Below are 21,006 nucleotides of genomic sequence, written 5' to 3'. Positions count from 1 at the left end.
AGGTCTTAAATACCAAGAAACCACTATGAGACATACTTTTTCATCTGAGCTTGGGTGCAAAAAAGGAACAGATTAAACAAAGTACCTAAAATTGTTTTAATGTTTTTAGAGATCATTGTAATACATCAATCTGTATATTTTTAATACCGCAAAAAAAATCCCCAGACCCATGCTCTGAATGGCACACAGAACAAAAGCAAGCATTTCTAAGCATGATCCGTTCCATTCAGTAGAAGTCCACATTTGGGAATATCTTGGCTGTAGGTCCATCCAGCGTTTTAGATTTCCCATCACTCCCCAAACGTCACACGACGACACAGAGCACGTCGCAGCCCCGGCTGCAGCGACCCGGAAGCCTCAGAAGTCCATGGAGCTGTTGGCCAGGCAGTCTCGCCGGCTGATGTTGGTGACCTGCTTGGTCTGCATGGCCTCCAGCTTGGGACAGTCAGTGATGCGATGACCCAAACCTCCACAGAACGCGCAGCCTCTCTCACCTGGGGAGGGACAGGAGGGGGGAGGGGGTATCCATGAGTCAGTGCTTCACACCGAGGGACACAAATGGGTCTTAAAAACCCCTGTCCGAGGGAGGAAGGGGATGAGACATGTGATTAGATTCGTTCGACGCTCACCTCCGATGTCCAGCATGGCTTCATCGCCTGTCTGCAGAACCTGGAGCACAGGTGGAACCTTCTGCTTGGCTTCGATCAGTAAGGCCTTCAGGTCCATCAGCACAGACTCCTCTGCAGTGGGGAGAGAACCACAGTTCAAACACGCTAAAATACGTGAGCAAGAGAGACCGACGTGGCCCTGGCGCTTTTTTCATCTGGGACTCCTAACTGAAATGAACACATGTTCCTCTTTTATGAAGTAGCAACAGGCCTTGTTTTAGTTTTTAATGCACTTTTGGTCTTACCACAGCCCTTATTGATGAAAGTCGTGGCTATCCCAGTCTTGCCTGACCGACCCGTCCTACCGATTCTGTGGACTATGGGAACACACACACACACATGAATATAACGTTCATCTGCAAAGAGATCAACAAAAAAATACAATAAAATGACGGAGAAGAAAAAGATAAACACATTAATAAGAAGTCAAAGACAACATCACAATCCACCACTGAGCCGTGAGGCACGCTGGCTAGCACGGGGAGCCTGAATGGCGCTTCTCACCGTAGTTTTCGATCTCTTCAGGCATGTCATAGTTGACAACATGCTGGATGGCGGGGAAATCCAAACCTTTGGAAGCCACATCAGTGGCTACCAGAACGTCCTTTTTGCCCTCCTTGAACGCCTCGATGGCTTTTGTTCTCTCCTCTTGGTCTAGGGGGAAAAAAAAGCAGAGCAGTCCAACGTTTCCGCAACAGTCAGCAGGAACGATGACAGACGGTGATGCAAGAGCTAGATTAAAGCTAAAAGTTATTGCATTAACAGCGACGGGGCTGGCTCTGGACTTTAATTAGAACAAGACAGACAAATCGAAGGCATTCGTACTGTGCGCAGGCTGGTGTCGGTCTAATTTACATATAAATGAACTCCAAAAACACTGTCAGAGATCAAGAGTCAGAGTCCAGTGCAGTTTGGGGCATTCTGTGCGTGTCCACACCGCTATGAACATGGTGATTAATAGGTGTTATCTGAACTCTTACTCTCTCAGGGCAGTGGGAGCTTCCCAGTACCTTTGCCTCCGTGGATAGCCACTGCCTCCACGCCCTTCAGCAGCAGATACTCATGTATGGCATCCACATCTGCTTTCTTCTCAGCAAATATTAATACCTGGGTGGGGGAGGGGGGGCTGAGTCAGGCACACAGTCAAAGTTTGCCTGTGTGGGTGTGTGTGTGCGCATCCATACGGAGGAAGCTCCTCCATCAGAAGCCACCCCAGTATTTCTCCCAGTATTTCTTTTAACAGTTCAGTGAAGTGAAGGTCAAGGCCACGTACCGGAGGCGAGGTCTTCTGTAAACATTCCAGAAGGTACACCATTTTGGCTTCCTCTTTGACATACTCCACTTCCTGTGAAAGGGGGGGGGGGGGTGTCAAAGTGGGCTGTAAAGCTGACTCACTTCAGCAGGGCAGGGGTCTGCCAGAAGGCTGCAGTGCTACCGCGGTCTGTGTTTCCACATTAACGCTCAGTTCATCTCAACTCTTACCTGATCACTTCGCTTTCTCAACCTGCAGGATGCCATGGACCTCAGGACTGGAGTTGGACCCCCCCCTTCCCATTATATACGGGACACGCCTGTACTTCACCTGAATGACATCCAAGCTGGCTGCTCCAGCTCGGCCCACGTTGATGGTGATTGGCTTGACCAGGGCGCTCTTGGCAAAGTTCTGGATCTTCTTCGGCATGGTGGCACTGAAGAGCAATGTCTGTCTCTGGCCCTGAAGCACAGATGCAGATCATCTTTACCGAGCGTGCCACTCAAACACAGCACAGATTACAGCACTTGGTCTAGATTTTTTCACAGACATAGGGGAAATTAAAATGTGACTTCACTGTTTGCACACGTCGAGTACATGGGTTAAAGGTTACCTTAAAGTAAGAGAAGATGGTCCTGATGTCCTCCTCAAAGCCCATGTCGATCATCCGGTCAGCCTCGTCCAGGGCCAGGTAGCGGCAGATATCCAGACTCACCATCTTCTTGTTCAGCAGGTCCATGAGCCGACCGGGGGTTGCCACCATCATGTGCACCCCGCTGCAGAGGGCAGCATCACGCTTGGTTTGAAGTGGAATGGTACAGTGAGGAAACGGTGGCTTCTAAAACTTTTCCTGGTAACCTTATTGGCTCCTTGGTGGTGCACCAGAGCAAACAAATGCGAACTGCTTCATGTGTGGAAACTTCACGTGTCTTTTTTTAGATCCTACTTCACTGAATGCTGCCAATTAACAAATTGTGCCTCAGACAAAAAGGTCAGTGGGTAGAATTAATAAAAATAAGCAACAATGCTTTAAGATCAAGAAAGAATCAAAAGTATATAAAACCACTATTCTTCTATATGAAAGCTTGTGGTGCTTTGCCTCTCTCCCCACGCACGCATATTGACTCCTAAACCACACAGAAGTCCTTGGCAGCTAGTGGTGGGGCAGGGTGCACCCCCTTAACACCACAGTGAATGTGATCACAGCCATTGTTAATAACACTTGCCACAAACTGTCTTTACAGTTCAGTACCCATCACTTAAATAGAAACAAGAAAAAAAGTCTCTACTTGTCCTGGCCTGCATGATAGGAAATTTTTAGTTGCCAGTCAACCAGTCAGGACAATTCACTCTAAAAAGGGTGGGGGGGGGGGGGGTCTCCCCTTCCAGTCAATTATTTTGCCTGTAAGCACTAAGCATGCATGCCTTTAGCAGGAGTGGCCAGTAGCCTTATAAAGGTTTGGATGCAGAGCACAGGGCTGAAGAGGGTGGGTAGACTCCTTTGACTGACAAGTGTGGTGTATGTTAGCATAAATCTTTTAGAGCATTTTTAATCAAAAGTTGGGTGGGTTTTTTTTTTAAATCTAAATCAAAGCCAAATTCAGATGGATTTTAGCTCATCAACTGAAACTGCCTAAAAAGACTCGAAAACACAGACGTAAAACTAAAGTGATCCTCTTATTGACTGCCACAGAGCAAATTTATGCAGGGGACTTTCTACGTAAGCCTTGGACTTACTGCTTGACCACTTCCATTTGCTCTTTGACAGACATGCCACCGATGCACAGGGCAGTGCGCAGCTGAGGCGCGCCCTCGTCTTCCAGCAACTTGCAGTAGTACTCGATGATGCCGTGGGTCTGCCTCGCCAGCTCCCTCTGTAAGCACATAGGCACAATGGGGAACCGCAACACATAAGCACCAGGAGGCTTTTACAGTGAGGGCCAAAAGAGGGTGGCCATGTCCAACTCTGTACAAGTTTTAAATGGTGACTCAGTTATGGAACAAAGTGACATATTAAAACTGAGAAGCTACTCTTTAACTGCAGTTGTGTTGGGATACAGGATTAAAACAACAAAAAAACCTGAATCAATATTTTCACGCTCTCGCTATATGATTTCATTGTGCAGGGAAAAAAGCTAAAGGCTATTTGATGCTTTGATGACACATGACCCTGCTCAGCTTCTGTGGATGGAGGAGACACTTCCATAGTGCCATCCAATCACAGCACACAGTTCTGTGGGAGAACTGATGTGTGAATGGCATGAGCAACTGTACCTATAGCTTTCATACAGGGTGCCCCTGTAAGTGAGATTGTGTGTGTGTGTGTGTGTGTGTATACATACAGAAGGGCAGATGATGAGCCCATAGGGCCCCTCTCGCTTGCAGAAAGGCAGTCGTTTCTCCTGCTCCAGACAGAACATGATGATGGGCAGAGTGAACACCAGAGTCTTCCCAGAGCCCGTGAACGCAATGCCAATCATGTCTCTGCCAGACAAACTACACACACACACACACGTTCCCCCAGAAATCATTACCAAAGCATCAGCAAAAACGTGTCAGCTACGCTTCAGTTAATCTATGCAGCACCAAGAAAATGGGTTTTACGCCGCCACGTTTGGTAACAGTACTGCAGACACAGACGAGCACTGGAGCAGGAACTTACATGGTCGGGATTCCCTGGATCTGAATGGGTGTTGGGTGCACAATTCCCTTCTTCTTTAGGCCTTTCAGGATAGCTACGTACACCATTCAAGACACACCCACTTTAGCAAAAATGCATAAACGAGCTATGGACCTGAAACTATACCAAAAAATGGGGGGGGGGGGTGTTTGTGATGAGTTGCTGGTTACCCTGAGGGAACTTCATCTCCCTGAACCTCTTGATGGGTGGGGGGATACGATCGCCCTCCACCAGGATGTGGTACTTCTTCCGCACACGGTCATGTCTTGCTGATGGCATGTTCAATATGTAGCGGGGAGCCCTCCAACTTTAGGGAGCAGGAAAAGAGAAGCAGGCATTCAGAACCACAGAGCACATAGTACTGTGCTCTGTATACTCTCTGCTGTGTACACTCAAATGACTCATAAGGTTACTCAACTTGAAAATAGAGAAAAATACACTCCTCTAGCAAAAGGCCACAAAGTTGCTATAACAAACGATGGCCAGTAGAGGGAGGTAAGCACTGTGCAAATGCACCTGAAAACCTTTTCAGTCCGAGCCATCCTAACCTCTATGTTGCAGTGGCACTCCAAAAGCCCATGCCTCAAGCACATAGAAACACACTGTATAGTGTGACCTGCTTTTTGTTTTGCCCCCTGTGACACATACAGTTAGTCACTATGTAACTGAGAAGTATATAAAAGTGATGCTGATTGTTGTAACTGGCAGGAATGTGACAAGGACCCCTCACCTGGTCTTAATAGAGTCTTCATAGGTTATGCCTTTAGCCATCTCCTTGACAGACATTAAGGCTGAAACAGACCATGACACACACAGGCTCATTGGAACGGTGCATTCAGTCAACATTATGGTGGTGTTTGATGAATGACACGATAGCAACTGTATGATGCACATTTATAGATGGCATGCTTAGTCATAGGGTGGTCATGTGGACTGTTAAACCAATCACCCAACTCAAAAAAATGGTGACAGAAAATGCAGGAGGGTGCTCAGTGGTTACAGCAGTGACCCTGAGTTTTACCTCAGGCAGGAGCATTTGCTTTGTCCTGATATTATGACACATTCACTGTAAACATACATCAGGGCACAGCAGTGCAACTGAGAATCAATAAAGTGTTACGGAGAGGACTTGCCTCGGCCTTCAGCCACACTCTCCAGGATCTTCTCCTCCTCCTTCAGCTGCTTCTCCTTGGCTGACTCCTTTCGTGCTGTAGCAACAAGCCATTTCACAGAGTGAGCACAGACACAGCTAGACCAACTAAACACTCCGGGCCTTTTCACAGACAAGGCGGCAACAAAAGTTTAGAAAACAGCCTTCTAACATGCTAATGGGACAGGATTAGATTTTAGGGAAACATATCGAAGAATCAAGAGTTACACACGTCCACTTGTGTAGACTTTTGACCTTAACCGTTTCATTGCTTTGCACATTTGTCAGCTCATTTGTACATGTATCCTTGTAGATTCTGATCCCAGGGCTGCGCCAGTTGTCATGTGGCCAAAAGGAGAGTGCGCGGCTGTGGGCCACATACCCTCTGCTTTCTCCTTGAGGTGCTGGTGCTGGTCCAGCAGGCTGACGTTGGACCGGGGCCCGAGGCCCTCGTCCTCCTCCCTCTGCTCCCCGCCACCGTCCTGCTGGTCCTCCTCCGCCAAGCCCTTCCCTCGCAGACGCATCATCTTCTGCAACTGAGTGCCAAACACGAACACCAGTCATATAGCGTTTGCTATAGTATTTGACAATGCACTTTCATAGTAAAAAGCAGAGGTCGAAATTGGAAGCGAATTTAATGTTATCCAATGACCTGGACATTTCAGAAGTGTGGTAATAGCCGCTAGCTTCGTAACTTACCATTTGCTGCTTCCTGATCTTAACGGGGACGTAAGGCACATAGTCCTCATTGTCGGAATCCTCCGACGCAGACTTTTCATCTGTGTAGCTTCGCTGAAAAGTAAGAAAGCAAGTCTCTTCACTATGAATCCAACGCTATCTAATGTTACCACCTCTAACTACAAATGGGCAATGAACCGTTATAAAGTACAGCGCATACTACGCTGATATAGCCAGCCAACCTAGCTGACTACATTAAAACAGAAATTAAACGAACGAAAACCGACATGCAGTAAACGTGTTTAGTCCATCTTGCTAGCTCATTCAGTGATTTATCTAGGTTAGCTACCTACCCAAAAAAGCCCACGCATTCCTGTCAACACACAATTACCAGGAACATAATCAACACTAATAACTACTAGGTATCCTAGTTCCTCCCAGTAGTGTATTTATTTACTGTAGTTTTATGTAGCTAGCTAGAATAGCCACCACGTTTGTAAGTTACGGAGGTAACTCTGGGTTCACTAACTAGTTAGCTCGAGCTAACGCTATCTTAACTCAGCTTTCAGGCAACCAATGTGTTATACAATCCAGTTACATAACTAAATTAACTTACTTTGTTCGGTCGGATTTCTGTTTCCATTGTGTGAAGAAAACAACTTTGAAACTCTACTCAATATCCTTAAGAATATCTTACATCAACGCAAAGGAAGCCCGGACATGTCCACAGGCTAACGTCAGCTAGCTACTGTTTACAGCGCAAGGAAACATTGACGCACACGTTACGTGTTCTACGGTAGCCGAAAACGGCCAATGCGCGTAACGCCTTCGAACGGTTCGTCTTCAACAAAAGAGCGCCCGAAAAATCATCCAGAATCATTCTGGATGAGAGAGATTTGCTAAAGAAAACATTAAAAAAAATTAAAAGGGCCAACCAGTTTTGTAAGGGAGGAAACATTACAGGTTGGGGTTAAGTTTATAGTACACAATGATAGTCAAACTGTGTACCGTTTAATTTTGAACCCTAGACCCTAGGGTTCCCTAAAACCCTAAAAGTTAAAATGTATTAAAAAGTGATAATGTCCATGCTTCTCAGGCTTTACACTATTAGAGCTAACCCATTTTGACTGGCACTGAACCATATCACTGCTGGCAATCGTCCTTCTGTGAATCCCCTACTCTGGCCTTCCCCATTGACAGCTATGCCTGTACAACTTGCAGTCTTGAACAAGTCCCACAAGCCCATTCTCATCTGGTGTTCCTCTTGATTGGACCCTTGTTACTTACCTCTGTACCCATGAGAGCCACGGTGACTCCAACCCCCTACAGTCCTCAAAAAAAAGGGAGGAGGGGGAGGAGGGGGGGTGTTCCAAGTTACACAATAATCCGATGCCACACCTGTATGATGCTAAGCCTGAACCAAAACTAAACCAGGAAGCATACACAACACTGCTTTTTCAAAACTGTAATGTTTTAATCTTTCAGAACGAAAGATCTTCACAGTATCAAAAGTGAATAATAATAATAATAATAATAATAATAATTAAAAAACAAAAACCAACAAAGAAAAAAAAACAAAACAATGCCAGCATACACTTGGCCAGTAATGGAATAGTATAAATCTACATTCCAAAGGTTTTAAGATAATGTCTCCTAGTTTAATATAATCAGAGATGTAGAATATGAAAACAATAAGATGTTTTTTCCATCTTAATCCTTCAAAGCAAGAAAAGAACCAAGACAAAAAGGCATTCCTCATGTTCCCAGGTCCAAATTCCCAACATCATAATGTCAAATTCAAATGTTTGATTCTTATTCAGAAAGGGATCAGAATCTTCAAGGATACTTGTACAGATGAGCTGACAAACGTGCAGAGCACTGAAAGGGTTAAGGTGGAAACGTTGTCATGTGTTGTACCATGGCAGCACAAAGCTTTGAACTCCGCACGCAAACAGGGGTTCCAGATACCAAACGTCACGTATGAACACCACGGAGAGAAGGGTACGGAGAACGGAACACTGGTCGTCTGCACTCAGAGCACGCTAATCTATGCCAACTAAATAAGCATCACTGTGGAAGGGCGGCCAAATGGCAGTTTGCCGCCGAAACGCGCTGTAGCCGCGCCCTGCACCCGCACGGGGTACCTTGGCCCTGCCCTTCGCCCGCACAAGGCGCTGTGGGAAGGACTACATCGGAGGCGGGGCTTGAGCTGCAGAACAGAGTACTTCAGACAGTCAGTGCTGCCCTGTACACAGTACATGCCAGCGTCTCTGAGTAACTGCTGTTCCAGGATCAGAGCAAGCTAGTGAGAACAAATTGAACACTTGTCAGTTTGGAGCATGATGCAGGGAGGAATGCGGTTAATCTGTCCTCTCGTAAGGGTATTCATTCATATAAGTGTGTTGTTAGAAACAGCACACGCCGTATGACTCTTGGGATACTTTAGTGTTGTGTGTTTCTTCACCTTTTTGCTTTCCGGGCTTTTTTCTCCTCCTTGGAAATGTCCAAGTTTAGAAAATGTAACCAACTGTTTGAGCATTTAAAAAAACATGGGCAAGGACCTGCTCAGTCCCATACTGCAACCATATTTAGATAAATAATTAAAATACCCCAGAGCACATATTTATCATGCGTGTCTGAGTAACTACTGTTCCAGGATCAGACCATAATCATGTATCCAATAAGTTATAAAAATAACCCAGAACAGATCGCTCATTATTTGTCAATTGTTTTAAAAAAGTGAACAATTTATCTTGACGTGCATTTGAGTTTAGGTGGAATTCTGTTGCCTTAATAAAAATCATAATCCAGCAACTTAATTTAAGAAAAAGGGGAAGAAAAAAAATGTCAGTATCTGCGCAGAATTAATTATATCCATTGAAACAAAAGTCAAATGTCCATGAACTGAAAGAAAAGTACCTTCTGGAAAATGCATAACTGTTATTAAAAACACGGTGGGTGGACAGGTCAGAGTGTGCTGTAGTTCTGATTGAATTTTTTTTTTTATTGTAAAATAACTGTTTACATACTACAAATAAAGCAAAGAAATGCGGAAGAAGAGTGGTAACCAAAGTGCAATTTGGCAGACCACTCCAACGCATCTGAGTGAAGAAGGACCAAAGGCAAGTTTGGGTGTGATCCCGCATTACCAACAGGTACAAGATAACTGCTCTGATAGAGGATTCAGTAGACCGATGTGCCTTGGCTTACAGACAACGAGGATGGCGACAGAGGGTGACCTCGAGCCAATCAAGTGTTGAGGACAGAGGACGCAGACCAATCAAGTGTTTAACGCAGTGTCTGTGTCAATAGTGTGCGGAGGCACAGTCTTGTTGGGAAGTTGGGGTGTCTTGTTTACCATCATCTGTGTTACTGTGCTGCATTTGAGGGCATCTTTTTCAGGCTGAAGTTGGACCAGTTCACGGCTACTTTCTGTCGAGTCTGTTTGGCTGAATCGAGGCAAAACCTGGAGGAAGCAAGATCTGTGTCAGCAACTGGAATGTTACCCAAAGCATGAGATAAAACAGCAATTAATAATTCATTACGTTGTATCGCCCCGTATTGACAGACCTCTTAAAGTGTTCAACCTCACGGTCAATCTCATCCATCTCCGTTGGATCAAGGTCTTTGGGGAGAAACACATCATCTAACGAGGCAAAGAAAAACCACACATGTAAACACCCAGACATGGTTCAGATACTATAAAACACAGACTGAGAGTCGATGAACTTCTTTATCTGCTAAGCAAAGCTATGGTCAGCTAGAGACAGCTTCTTGTTTTCCCTGCCACAGCACACCCGATTTAACCCAGCTCTTTAGGTTCCGAGTCTGACCCTTTTTCAGTTTACTGCTGGTTAATATCTTAATATAATATAGTCGTGATGGACCGTGCTGGCGTACCGATAGCACTGCTGGACTTCTCTGTCTTGCTCTTGTTCTTCTTATTTTTGCCCTTGGACTGCTGCTGAGAGTTTGTGTTTGCTGGGGTGCCCGGGCTGTTTTTGCCCTCCGCCTCGTGTTCCGTGCGGCTCCCCCGTGCGTCAGCATCACCCTTCCCCCGGTGTGTGCCGGAAACTGAATGGTGGTTCCCATTGGGGGCGCCGTTGGCAGAGTGCTTGGAGGGCTTGCCGTCCTCCGCCTTCCTGCCGGACAACCGCTGGCTCTCGTTCGGCTGGTTCTGCGGGCCGGCTCGGGTTCCGCCCCGGGCGGGCTTCTCCAGCTCCGCCGGCCTCGCCTCCTGCGTCTTATCCTGGTTTCCGGGCATGGCTTTTGCGGGCCTGGTGAGGGCGGGCTGCTCGTGCGGGGCCTGGTCTAGCTGCTGCCGCTGTTGTTTCTTACCCTTCTTCGTCTTGGCTCCTGCCCCGGTGGTGTTCTTGCCGTCGGCTGCTTCGTCTTTGGGCGCTGTGGGGGCGTGGGCTGGGGCGGGGACGGGGGCAGGCTGGGGCCCATCAGAGCCCGGCGGCGAGCTCCTCTCCGGCGAGCGGACGCGAATGAGCTTGGAAAGACTGGGCGTGGAGTGCAGCCTCTGGACACCCTTGGCTGCCAGGGTGGGGACGGGGGCGGGGCCGGTCGCTGGGCCATCCTCCCCCCAGCCGTTGACGATCTCCAGGTCCCGCTTGAAGTTGCGTAGCGAGAGTGGCGCCAGGTCCAGGTCCACGTGCTGCAGGTCCGAAGAGCCGTTGAGGTGCGACAGCAGGTGGTTGCCCTCTAGCGTGGCCGCCTTCTTGGGGAAGTCGTTGACGTCCAGGTTGAGGTCGTACATGCTGAATGAGGCCCTGATGGAGTCCTTGATGGTGTTCTTGATTTCCTCCAGACGCGACGTCAGGAAGCTGTTGACACGCTCCAGCTCCAGCTGGGGCCACTCCAGCAGACGGCCCGCCTCTCCATCCGGGACCGCCTCCTCCTCCGTGGGTTCTGGCGGGGAGGCTGAGCGTCGCTCACCACAGGCCATCTCAGAAACTCCCTGCAGAGCCCGCTCCTTCTCCTGGAAACATGTATGTAAACAGACGCGCACACAGGTGTATCAGCAAGCATATCCTGCACATGTGGTTACAACTGAACTGAAATACCCATAATTCATTACCAAACAACTAAAAAGGAGTTAATGTGACAGAGACTAAGGAGTGTGGGTCTTCACTGTGACCAAGCTGTATTCCAGCTGCTAATGAAACAGAACTGGAACTTAGACCACTGTCGCCCACAGCAGCTTCTGCTATGCACAGGCATTGTGCTGCATTTGCACTTTCAACAGTACCTTTCGCTTGTTTAAAAAAACAAAAAAAAAAAAAAACAAAAAAAAAAAACAAAAAAAAAAACTTCAGCCGAACTTCAGGTAAAGAGCCGACATCCGTCTGCAGCAGACGCTAAAGGCCAGTCCATGCATCACACGACAGATATGCATCTGGCCTTTAGTGTCTGCTCCATTTTAATGTTTCAGTACACACTGGCTCTGCGACAGACACATCCTTCAAAATGTGATTCTGTCCACCCTGCTGTTTTGAAATGCTCCGAGATCTTTTTTCTTACCGCTTGTGTTAGTGAAAAGTCCATAGGTATCCATTAAACTCTCTCTCTCTCTCACACACAAACAAACAAACAAACAAACAAACAAAGTCATCGCTCTGACCCAGTAACTTAATGGCTACACAGGCATCAAAGCAGCCCAGCAGCTACTAAAGGGCCAGCAAAAGCATAGTGTGGTTTCAGCAGCAAACAAACATGAATCTGCCGTCTGCGTGGTGGGCTCTACCCCAGCTGTTCAAGTAAGCTGCTGTCGGCGCAGCTCGGCCCGTTTCCTGTCTCATCTCGAGCGAGCTATGGAGAAAGCGGGTTTTTTCCTCTTATTAAAAAAAAAAAAAAAACCCTCTGCTTGAACAAAAAGCAATGCATTTAGCAGCTCAACTCCCTCAAGCATTAATTAGTCAATACTGCTTACAAAAAGTACATGTAGTTACTGCATGTAAAAAAATTTAATCTTGTGAGATATACTTTTCACCTATTTGGGATGTAAGGCAACACCCACCATAATTAAATTTCAGAATGTAAGCAAAAATAAATTAATAAATAAACAAAAATAAAATTCCTTAAAAAGCTGCTCTAAAAAGACACAAATGTCCTCCAGGTCCTAACCAGTGTGCCTTTACCGCTCACGGGACAGAACGGAGTCGGAACCAGTGCGGACTGGACGGGCAGCCACTTCGAGCAGGACACCTTCACCTGTGACTGATCTTCACTGCTGCGGTGCTCCGAGATACGCGCAAGCTTTCATCAGGAATGTACAATATACCGCTCTAACGCTCAACACCACAAATCTGGATGAGTGACATTTTGGACACAAAGAAGCCATTGGTGATCCCAGGTGAACCAGGGACCTTATTTTGGAGAAAGAGCGAACCTTCTTCTTCTGCTTGTGGCGAGCCCGCTTGGCCGCCTTTGCGCGGTTTACGGGCTTGGGCTCGGTGCTGTTGATAAAGTCGAGGAGCTCGTCGACGTTGCGGTGGTCCACAGCGCCTGGCGCGGCCGGGTCTAGCTCCTGCCTCTGGGGGAGCTCCTCTTTCCTGCGGGTCAGCCTGGAGCGGAGCTTCTCCCGGATCTCGGCGTAGTTCCGGCTGGTGGGCGCTGCAGGGGGCTGGGGGTGAGGGCAGATACATAGAGGCACATAAGGAGGAGGACTGCACCGTCATCGCAACATTAGCCAGTACAATACAGATATGAGTCATTTCAAGGCATTTCAATACATTTCAAGGCATACCTCAATTATAATGACATGATATTTCTCCATGTCATGAAAAACTAAAAAATGCATGAACAATATTACAGTAAGGAATTTCAATACTGGCTAAAGGAACTTCACCCACAAAACAATAATGCAGCTAAGAGCTTGGGTTTGTTGGCGTAATGCTAACCCTAGCCTTCTTATTTCTATTCACCAATATTTTCAGAGTTTTCAGAGAAATAGCACTGCCGGAAATGGGCAGGAAGCCCTTACAAAACTCGATCTACCAGAAATCAGTATAAAGGTCGGTTCAGATGGTTCGTAATATGCGAAGACAAAACAGATTCTATACATCACAGAGCCAGGAGCGCTTAAAAAACCTGCATCATCAAAGTGAGAGTTGGTATTTACAGGCCTCTTTGGAGTTCCCTGCCTACAAACGACTAAAAAACAGAAAACTGATCTTCAACATGGCATTAAAAAGGTGCACCCAGTCTACATGTTATTTGACTTAAATGCGGTTTTAAACTCATCAGGCAGCGTCTGGGAAGGAAAGGTCACCAAGGCGGTATGGCCCAAAGCACACGAGCGGTATGAGATCAGAGTGCTTGGACGAGCGCAGCACCGCGACAGTGTCTGAAACTGGAGAGCACGGCTTTTCAGAAAGCGGAGTTGTCAGTGTCAGCGTGCTCTCTTGCTACAAGATCGCTCTGTTAACACTTCATCCCGCCACCGTGATGCAATAACAGCCCCTAATACTATTATACAGTAGCAATTTTGCCCTGTTAAATTTGCCTGTGACTTTTTAAAGAACATCTCAGCTAAACCATCTTTACATCCTTGTAATTATCACAAGATTAGTTGCTCTATAATCAGGAATTAAAATCTGACAACACACCAATAAGAAAACTTCTCTACAAGGAGGCGATCCTCCCTACCACTCAGTAATTTGTACATGTACATAGCATGAAGTGGGGGTGGGGGTGGTGTTAAATACACGGTGAGAAAAGTACACCCCACCAAGTGGGTTTTTTTTTTTTTTTTGAAAACCGGCAAAACTATTATACAGAGGCCCGAAATATGTATACTATTAAAACTAAAAGAGCCTATTTTGATTAATGTACTGACTTTAAAAAAGAATCAGTTAGTTGCAGCACATTTTTCTAAGTCAAAACACATATTACTGTCCATTATCTACACTGTAGCAGTGTGCATGAGCGCGGCCAAGTTACCGCGTTATGTCCGAAGAATTCGCAGTAGCAGCAGTCGCAGTATTTCCCGTCGCGTTGGTTGGTGGAGGAGGAAGCGCATGAGCTGCGCTCCGAGCTGCTGTCCTCATCCTCACCTTCGTCCTGCTCACATGCCCCCTGCTGGCAGGCTGAGCCATTTGCCAGCTTGTGCCCTTTACATGCTTGGTCCCTGAAGGTGTGTAAACGCCACACACACACACACACACACACACACACACACACACACACACACCTACCTCAATCTCTGCACTTAAGTTGCAGAAACCACAGGAACATTATACGTTCATAACAACTGCTCCTGCCCAGGGACTAAAATTAACACAGTTCAATAACTGAAAACAGGCAAAAAATTGGGTTTGGTGGAAAAATACTTGGTCACTTGCCAGGGGTTGATAGCTTAACTTCTTTGGGAACTTTAACACAATATGTAACAATCAAGTGGTCCATAAAAAAATGTATTCATTAAAAAAAAAAAAAATCAGACAGTAATAATGTTGTGTCACTTTGCTAGCTATTGGCTAAAAAGTTCATTTTTGACTGCATTTGTACTAATGTCACTCAACACACCAGTCTTAAGCCAAGCATGAAAACAGCTCTACACACTACTGCTGAGTTTGAAAGCTGAATTAAAGCCACAGTAAGAACACGTTGGCTAAACTGTCTTGAAAGCAGTCACTAAAATAGAAATGTCTTTGTGATCATCTTGGGCTCTGTAATCAGCAACTAAAAATTTCAATCCCAGCTTCTCTAGGAGAAGGAGGACCTCCCACTCACTACACCTTGGGCTTACAACCTACCGGCAGGTGGTGGCAGTTAGATGGGTGGTGGCAGAAGTGGCGGAGGCAGCCCCCACGCTGCTCCCATTATGCCCGTTGCACGGGTGAGTGCAACCCATCAGCGAGGCGCCCAGCTTGCTGTGCTGGGGACCAGCGGCGGGCGGGCTGTGGGCGTTCTTACAGGCACCGGGCTTGTGCAGGGGGCCCGGGCCATCGGCCGGGCCCGAGTGCTTGGCGGCGGGGGCGGGGCCGGGGGCGGGACCCGATGGCGAGTGCAGGCCCGGCGCCAGAGCGGAGAACGGCGAGTGCAGGGGCACGGCGGCATGGCTGTGATGGCCGGGGGCAGGCTTGACGGGAGGCAGCAGGGCGGGGCTCTGGGAGGAGAGGCCCGTGGGGCTGTTGGGAGGCACCGAGAGGTCCGCCGGCTGGTGGTGCTCGCCTGGGTGGAACGCCTCGCCTGGGGGATGGCGGGAGGTGTGAGCGTCACTTCTGCAGCTCCGCAGGGGAGCCTTTCTGGATTCGTTACCGTTTCAGCTTGATTATAAAGAAACTACGTTTTTTTTCCTCCCTATTAACCTTCAAGAACAAATAGAATTATTCTACAACACTTCTAATCATCCATCCATAAAATGCCTGTTCATGGATTATTCTGTGCTGTGCGCTAACTATAAGCATTTTGCATTTTGACGTCGCGTGGTCTGTACCCGGAGGAGTGGGTCGTCGGCACATGGTTTTGAAGTGCTTGGGTGTGGTCTTGCAGAGGTCAGAGGTGGAGAGGGGCGTGGTGCTGGGCGTAGTGCCTAGGCCGGGCGACGGTGTCGCGTGACTGTATGGACACACTTTGATCCCGGACGCCTCGTGGGAGGAACGTTTGTCGTGGCAGGTTGGTCCCGCTGTCCCGCCGGCTATAAGAGTGAGGAACGTGGTCAGTGCCGTGAGGAACACTGAATAGCTGCAGTGCAAACTTCCACTACGTGCAGGCAAAAGACCAACACAAACTAGAATGGCCAAGAATAGAATAGGAAACACTAAAAGAGTCTTACATTAAAGATCTTCACAAGGGCTCAAACACAGGGCTTCAAACAGCAAAGAAACAAGCGAGAGAGAGAGAGAGAGGGAGGTGGGGAGGAGGCAGGTCAGACCTTGCTGTGAGTGAGAGGCCATGCTGTGGGTGCAGTGTGCTCCTGTGTTCGTGTGAGCAGAATTCCAGAGGCCCGAGAGCTTTCGGGCCGACAGGAAGGAGCTTGGGTCCCAGTCCACCGAGCTCTGCTCTGGGTAACCATTCCCACAGCTCTGGGACTTGCACGAGGACGAGTGGGTCAACGGCACCTGCAAAACACATGCGCGCACGCACACATGCACCCACACACACTGAAAAGCTGGACACTTATCATACTATGATTAAAATAACTCTCCTAACTGCTTGACGCAGACGTATTCCATACAAGTTTTTCACTGAGGTAAGGACTATATTCCTGCCTTTTCTTAAAGTGGAGCACTGCGATATTGGTGCAAAGTCCTCACCCTGAACGGGAGGTAGCAGAGCTAACGCAGTTAGCATAACAGAGGTTCTGATGAGAACAGACGAGAGAATCAAGACGAAAAAGCCAAGCAACTGACTGACCTGAGCATATTCCAGCTTACCGCGTTGGCTATGGCAAACGGATGTTTGGCCTTTCCTGCTGAAAAGGTTTATGGGTAAATATTCAGCAGGTTCAAGAAGAGAGCTACGGCCATTGTCTGCCCAGGTCCACCTAGCAAAATATCTATCCATTATCACGTTTGCTGGCGCCACTTTAAGTAGGTCTGTGGCACAATTTTTCTCTAACGATATACACACACACACACACTGTGTGTGTGTGTATGTATGTGTGTGTGTGTGTGTGTGTGTGTATATATGTGTGCGTGTCTGTGTGTTTTCATGTGTGGGTACGAGTGTGGGTGTGTGGAAATCCAGGACAGTGCATAAACTCTTATGGAGTTTTTCTCCAAAAGTGGCAGAGCACAGAGGGATTAGGGGCTGAAAGACTAGAACACAACAAATGAATAAAGCAGCAAAGAAGGGAGGAGACAGTCCCCATAATCCCATGTGTCAATCTCCAGGTGGACATGCTCCCTCAAACTCAGCACCCAACACCAAGGATCAGAGTGGATTATTGGAGCTTCTGCTGTTTGACACAGGCACGCTTACTGTCTATACGCCTGGATCTGTCTTAAAATCATTTGGGCAAAATGATCAGCTGCAATTGCCTGGTGCAAAAAAACCCAAAACCCAACAACAACAAAAAACAAACATCTACACGGTGTGTGACTTTCTGTGCCAAAAGCTTTTGGTAGCAGAAGAACGCAAGTGGGAGGAACACCAGGTGGGAGGCGCACGCAGCACTTCCAGGCAGCAGGTAGAGCAGCACACCTAAGGGGCGCTGTCGATCCTGTTGCGCGATGCGCCTTCACTCGTTTGCTTTAACCAACTTTTGGCCATTCAAAGCGGTAACGGACCCGCACGGACGCAGCGAGGAAAGCAGCGTGTTCTGCGCGAATGCGCCGCTCTCCCGTGGTCTCTGCTCAAACGACGCTCCCAGCAGCATGCGGCGACACGGCGCCTGCGTTCTTACCCTACACTGAGTTGCAGCAAGTTCTTGGGTTTTTGGATGCAGTTGTGCTCGACATTTACCTTCGCCGCGTGCATTAAAAAGAAAACCACTGAACCCTAACCCTTTCTTTTGGTCCCCCAGGATCTGGTCTTTAACGGGTACCACACCTCCACCCTTCCGTGGTGACAGACAGCACGTCTTTGGAGAACGTGCCGACAGCGCTGGTGCTGCGTGTGCCTTCAGGATTCATTAACACACTAACAGGAGGCACTGGTGTTCCCTGCAGGGCTGCAGAATCCCATGTTCTCTGCTCTGCCTAATGACCGCTGCACTGTGGGAAATGGAGTTTTAGGCTCGGCCACGTCAGTCGCCTCAGACTAATGGGACAGTCGCTGACTAGACTTTGGGGTTCAAGAGAGCAGCTCAACCACGCGCAGCAGTGTTATACCAACACAATTATACAGTAATATCCGCTTTCAAGGTAATTTACATTTACGGCATTTAGCAGACGCGCTTATCCAGAGTGACTTACAAAATGCTGTCATTTACTCATAGAATCCATCCTAGCCAGTACAGCAAGTCAGAGTCCAATATAGCAATGAACTAGAATACTGTTGAAATACCTTAATGCCATTCATATGCAGGTATTCACAGTATGACAAGCGATTTGGTAAATACCATGGTATTACTGCAAACTGCAACTTCACTAACACTCCCTGAAACTCAGACTAAAGAGTGTTAAAGAGTGGACCAGTTTGGGACTTTCACCAGAGAATAAGGGACAGATGCTCATCATATCTCAGCACTTTTACACTGGGCTCTTGAAAGCATGCAGTCTCACCAAAGCTACATATCCGCAATCAGTGTGGCCATATGAACGAGGACACGCTGCCCGAAACATGCAGCGGTGCAGTCTGGGAAATAAAGCCAGTGTCTCGTGTCTTATTCTGGGATGCTGTCCCCGAGCCAGCGCCTCTGCTACTTACCGGAGCGCACTGTTCCTGCGCTGTCCTCCTCTCCTCTTCCTCCACGCTCTTGCGGCAGCTCTGGCAGATCCAGAGCGGCACCTCGCTCAGCAGCGACTGCGGCAGCATGGCCTCGCCCGGCTTGCGGCCAGGCACCTCCCGCAACAGTGCCTGGGACAGGCCCGGCACGGCGTCCGCCAGCTTGGGGGCATGGGCGGGGAGCCCGTTCGCCAGGCCCGCCCCCCAGTCCTTAAACTCCCGGTGACACAGCAGACAGCATGTGTGCATGGCCTGCAGGAGGGAAGGAGGAGTGTGGTCAGTGCATGGTTCCCACGGTGATTCTCTATGTGGTTCTCACTGTGAGTGCTGCAGGAATTTCTCCTCGAAGACCTCTGATTTAACGCATGGCGAATTGGATTAGTTGTGCTGGAGTACAGATACCACTGCACTGTACCGCACACAGTTATTCCAGCATTGGATCTCGAGTGTGATAATCAAATGGCTTGACACGAGTTATATTAGGAGGAACCAGAAAAGTTCGAGCGCGATAATGCGAAACGCACTGCGAACGTACACCACCAGCTGCCTCACACAAGTGTTTACACACAAGGAAACTGAACACCAGAGCAGCGGTAGTGAGATGCAGCATAGACAGTCCCGCGGAGATCATCTTCCCAGTTTTAGCTACTGAAGAAGTCCCATAAACTAGAACGCGATATTTGCACGACCACCAGTGCGGTTATGTCCAGCGCAGTAACTTTCACAGCTCGACTGCTTATTTACACGTCTCTTGTCACGATACGCGGGGCTGATGTTAGCGCAGAGGTATGTTAGCGTGACAGCTAGTGCATTTGAACGCAATCGAGACGCCGTATCGCTACAACACATGGACACAACGCAGCTAACGTAACTGAAAGTACAGGCGAGATCGCTCGCAATAACACTCGGTTTCGGGGAAACAGCGCAACCCTTTAACTAGCTGTCTGGGGAATAACCACTAATTTTAGTGATCGGCTGGTCAGAAGTAATTTAGTAGCGAGCTAGTTTTAGACGAAGGACATAGCTTCGAGTTACCTTGCACGCAAGGCCAGTGATGTGCAAAAGCACCTGAACACAGGGCTAACCTGTGTAGCCAAGTAGTGAAATAACAAGCGCTAGATTGCCGGACATGGTTTAGCTGTGTGCAATATTTTATTTATTTATTGTGAGTAGCTGGTAAGCAAGGTGCTCCACCCGACCGTACTAAGAACTGCCAGCTAGCCAGCTACGTTAGCCGGGAGTGAAAACTACAAACGAATGCTCCCATTTTTTGCCTTTAAAAACCCGTTCAGTTACGGAATGAAGTCAGCGCACAGCGAGCCTAGAAAATGCACGCGCAAAAAAAATAAGCGAGGGCAAACGATCAAGCGAAGATATTTGGGTTAGCCCCGCTAGCTGGTCGGCTAGCTACCTGGTTCGTCCTGGCCAGCCTCTCCAGTCCTGCATCCCCGCCGCCAACCGCATCGCCGGGAGAGACGGGGCTCTTCGACACGCTCTGCTGTCCAGCTCCCAGATCCTTCTGCCCGACCCCTGACTGCTTGCTCTTCTTTCTAGCCATCGCGCCGATCTCGTCGATGCGTCCCGGCCCAGTTTGCGATAGTTTGCAGGTTCGGTAGAAAGAGTTTCGGGGTTTTTTTTTTTTGGTTTTTTTTTTTTTTGCCGAACACCACAAACGGTCTCTTATCTTCTCAAGGCAAGACAACAGTCAATATGGCGGAGGGTTGGCACGCTCGCGCGAGGTCAAGGTTCAAACGTAGTGAGGGCAAATGGCTTCAGTAGCGCGCGGCGAGGGCTGCGGACACCATGTTAACTGTGGGCAAAATGCACAGGTAAGGTAGAGGTGAAACCATACATCGAAACATCGAAGTGAAACCAGGGTTACCTAACCGAATGTGGGAAAATTAAAATACCCAACACGCGGATGCATTTGGGCAGAATTTCCATAAAAACAAGGACAACGTGTGTGATAAATCAGAGTCCAGATTTAACAGCGCAGAATTCCAGAAATGACCCAAACTAAAGAATAGCATAAGAGAAGTGACGTTCAGCTTTTAGAAGGGTGTTTTAATTTCACTTTTACCACAGGTCTCATACGTATACGATCTGTATATCGTGTATATTTACATTATTAAAGAAACTATAGATAAAAATAAACGACAAAACTGTAAAACTTGTATACAAAGTATATGAACATATGACCGAATTAAAATGAATAAAGCTATTAAATAGACATGCTTCG

At 47.8% G+C, this 21,006-nt stretch overlaps 2 protein-coding genes across 2 annotated transcripts; both read right to left on the bottom strand.

Moving 5' to 3' along the window:
- Positions 1-82: 82 nt before the first annotated feature.
- On the bottom strand, positions 83-7,190 carry LOC113588036 (probable ATP-dependent RNA helicase DDX41). Its single transcript, XM_035531735.1, has 17 exons — positions 7,045-7,190; positions 6,450-6,542; positions 6,133-6,286; positions 5,734-5,808; positions 5,331-5,391; positions 4,771-4,907; positions 4,583-4,655; positions 4,263-4,416; positions 3,658-3,794; positions 2,534-2,696; positions 2,251-2,382; positions 1,942-2,013; positions 1,679-1,775; positions 1,173-1,322; positions 914-985; positions 630-740; positions 83-494 (listed from the first exon to the last, which is right to left on the bottom strand). The coding sequence occupies exons 1-17, from the start codon at positions 7,069-7,071 to the stop codon at positions 358-360; spliced, it is 1,845 nt and encodes a 614-aa protein (XP_035387628.1). The 5' UTR covers positions 7,072-7,190; the 3' UTR covers positions 83-357.
- A 688-nt stretch (positions 7,191-7,878) lies between these two features.
- On the bottom strand, positions 7,879-20,455 carry fam193b (family with sequence similarity 193 member B). The gene is made up of 10 exons (XM_027027052.2): positions 20,179-20,455; positions 18,750-19,019; positions 16,312-16,498; positions 15,874-16,074; positions 15,191-15,626; positions 14,376-14,562; positions 12,823-13,056; positions 10,329-11,412; positions 9,999-10,074; positions 7,879-9,894 (listed from the first exon to the last, which is right to left on the bottom strand). The coding sequence occupies exons 1-10, from the start codon at positions 20,323-20,325 to the stop codon at positions 9,798-9,800; spliced, it is 2,919 nt and encodes a 972-aa protein (XP_026882853.2). The 5' UTR covers positions 20,326-20,455; the 3' UTR covers positions 7,879-9,797.
- Between the last annotated feature and the right edge of the window lie 551 nt (positions 20,456-21,006).

Source organism: Electrophorus electricus, chromosome 1, assembly GCF_013358815.1.
Source record: "Electrophorus electricus isolate fEleEle1 chromosome 1, fEleEle1.pri, whole genome shotgun sequence".
NCBI classification, from domain to species: domain Eukaryota; kingdom Metazoa; phylum Chordata; class Actinopteri; order Gymnotiformes; family Gymnotidae; genus Electrophorus; species Electrophorus electricus.
The sequence above is the reverse complement of the archived record's forward strand: the minus strand, read 5'-3'. Positions and strand labels throughout refer to the sequence as shown.

What these genes read in the sequence shown, in the direction of transcription:
- fam193b (XM_027027052.2), bottom strand. Translation starts at nt 20,325, where the DNA reads ATGGCTAGAAAGAAGAGCAAGCAGTCAGGGGTCGGGCAGAAGGATCTG. An exon ending in GGCCTCTCACTCACAGCAAG is followed by an intron (nt 16,075 to 16,311) that starts GTCTGACCTGCC and finishes TCACTCTTATAG; the next exon opens with CCGGCGGGACAGCGGGACCA. An exon ending in GAGGTTGAACACTTTAAGAG is followed by an intron (nt 9,895 to 9,998) that starts GTCTGTCAATAC and finishes TGCTTCCTCCAG; the next exon opens with GTTTTGCCTCGATTCAGCCA.
- LOC113588036 (XM_035531735.1), bottom strand. Translation starts at nt 7,071, where the DNA reads ATGGAAACAGAAATCCGACCGAACAAA. An exon ending in CAGAAATCCGACCGAACAAA is followed by an intron (nt 6,543 to 7,044) that starts GTAAGTTAATTT and finishes CTTACTTTTCAG; the next exon opens with CGAAGCTACACAGATGAAAA. An exon ending in CCAGCTTGGATGTCATTCAG is followed by an intron (nt 2,014 to 2,250) that starts GTGAAGTACAGG and finishes CCCCTTTCACAG; the next exon opens with GAAGTGGAGTATGTCAAAGA.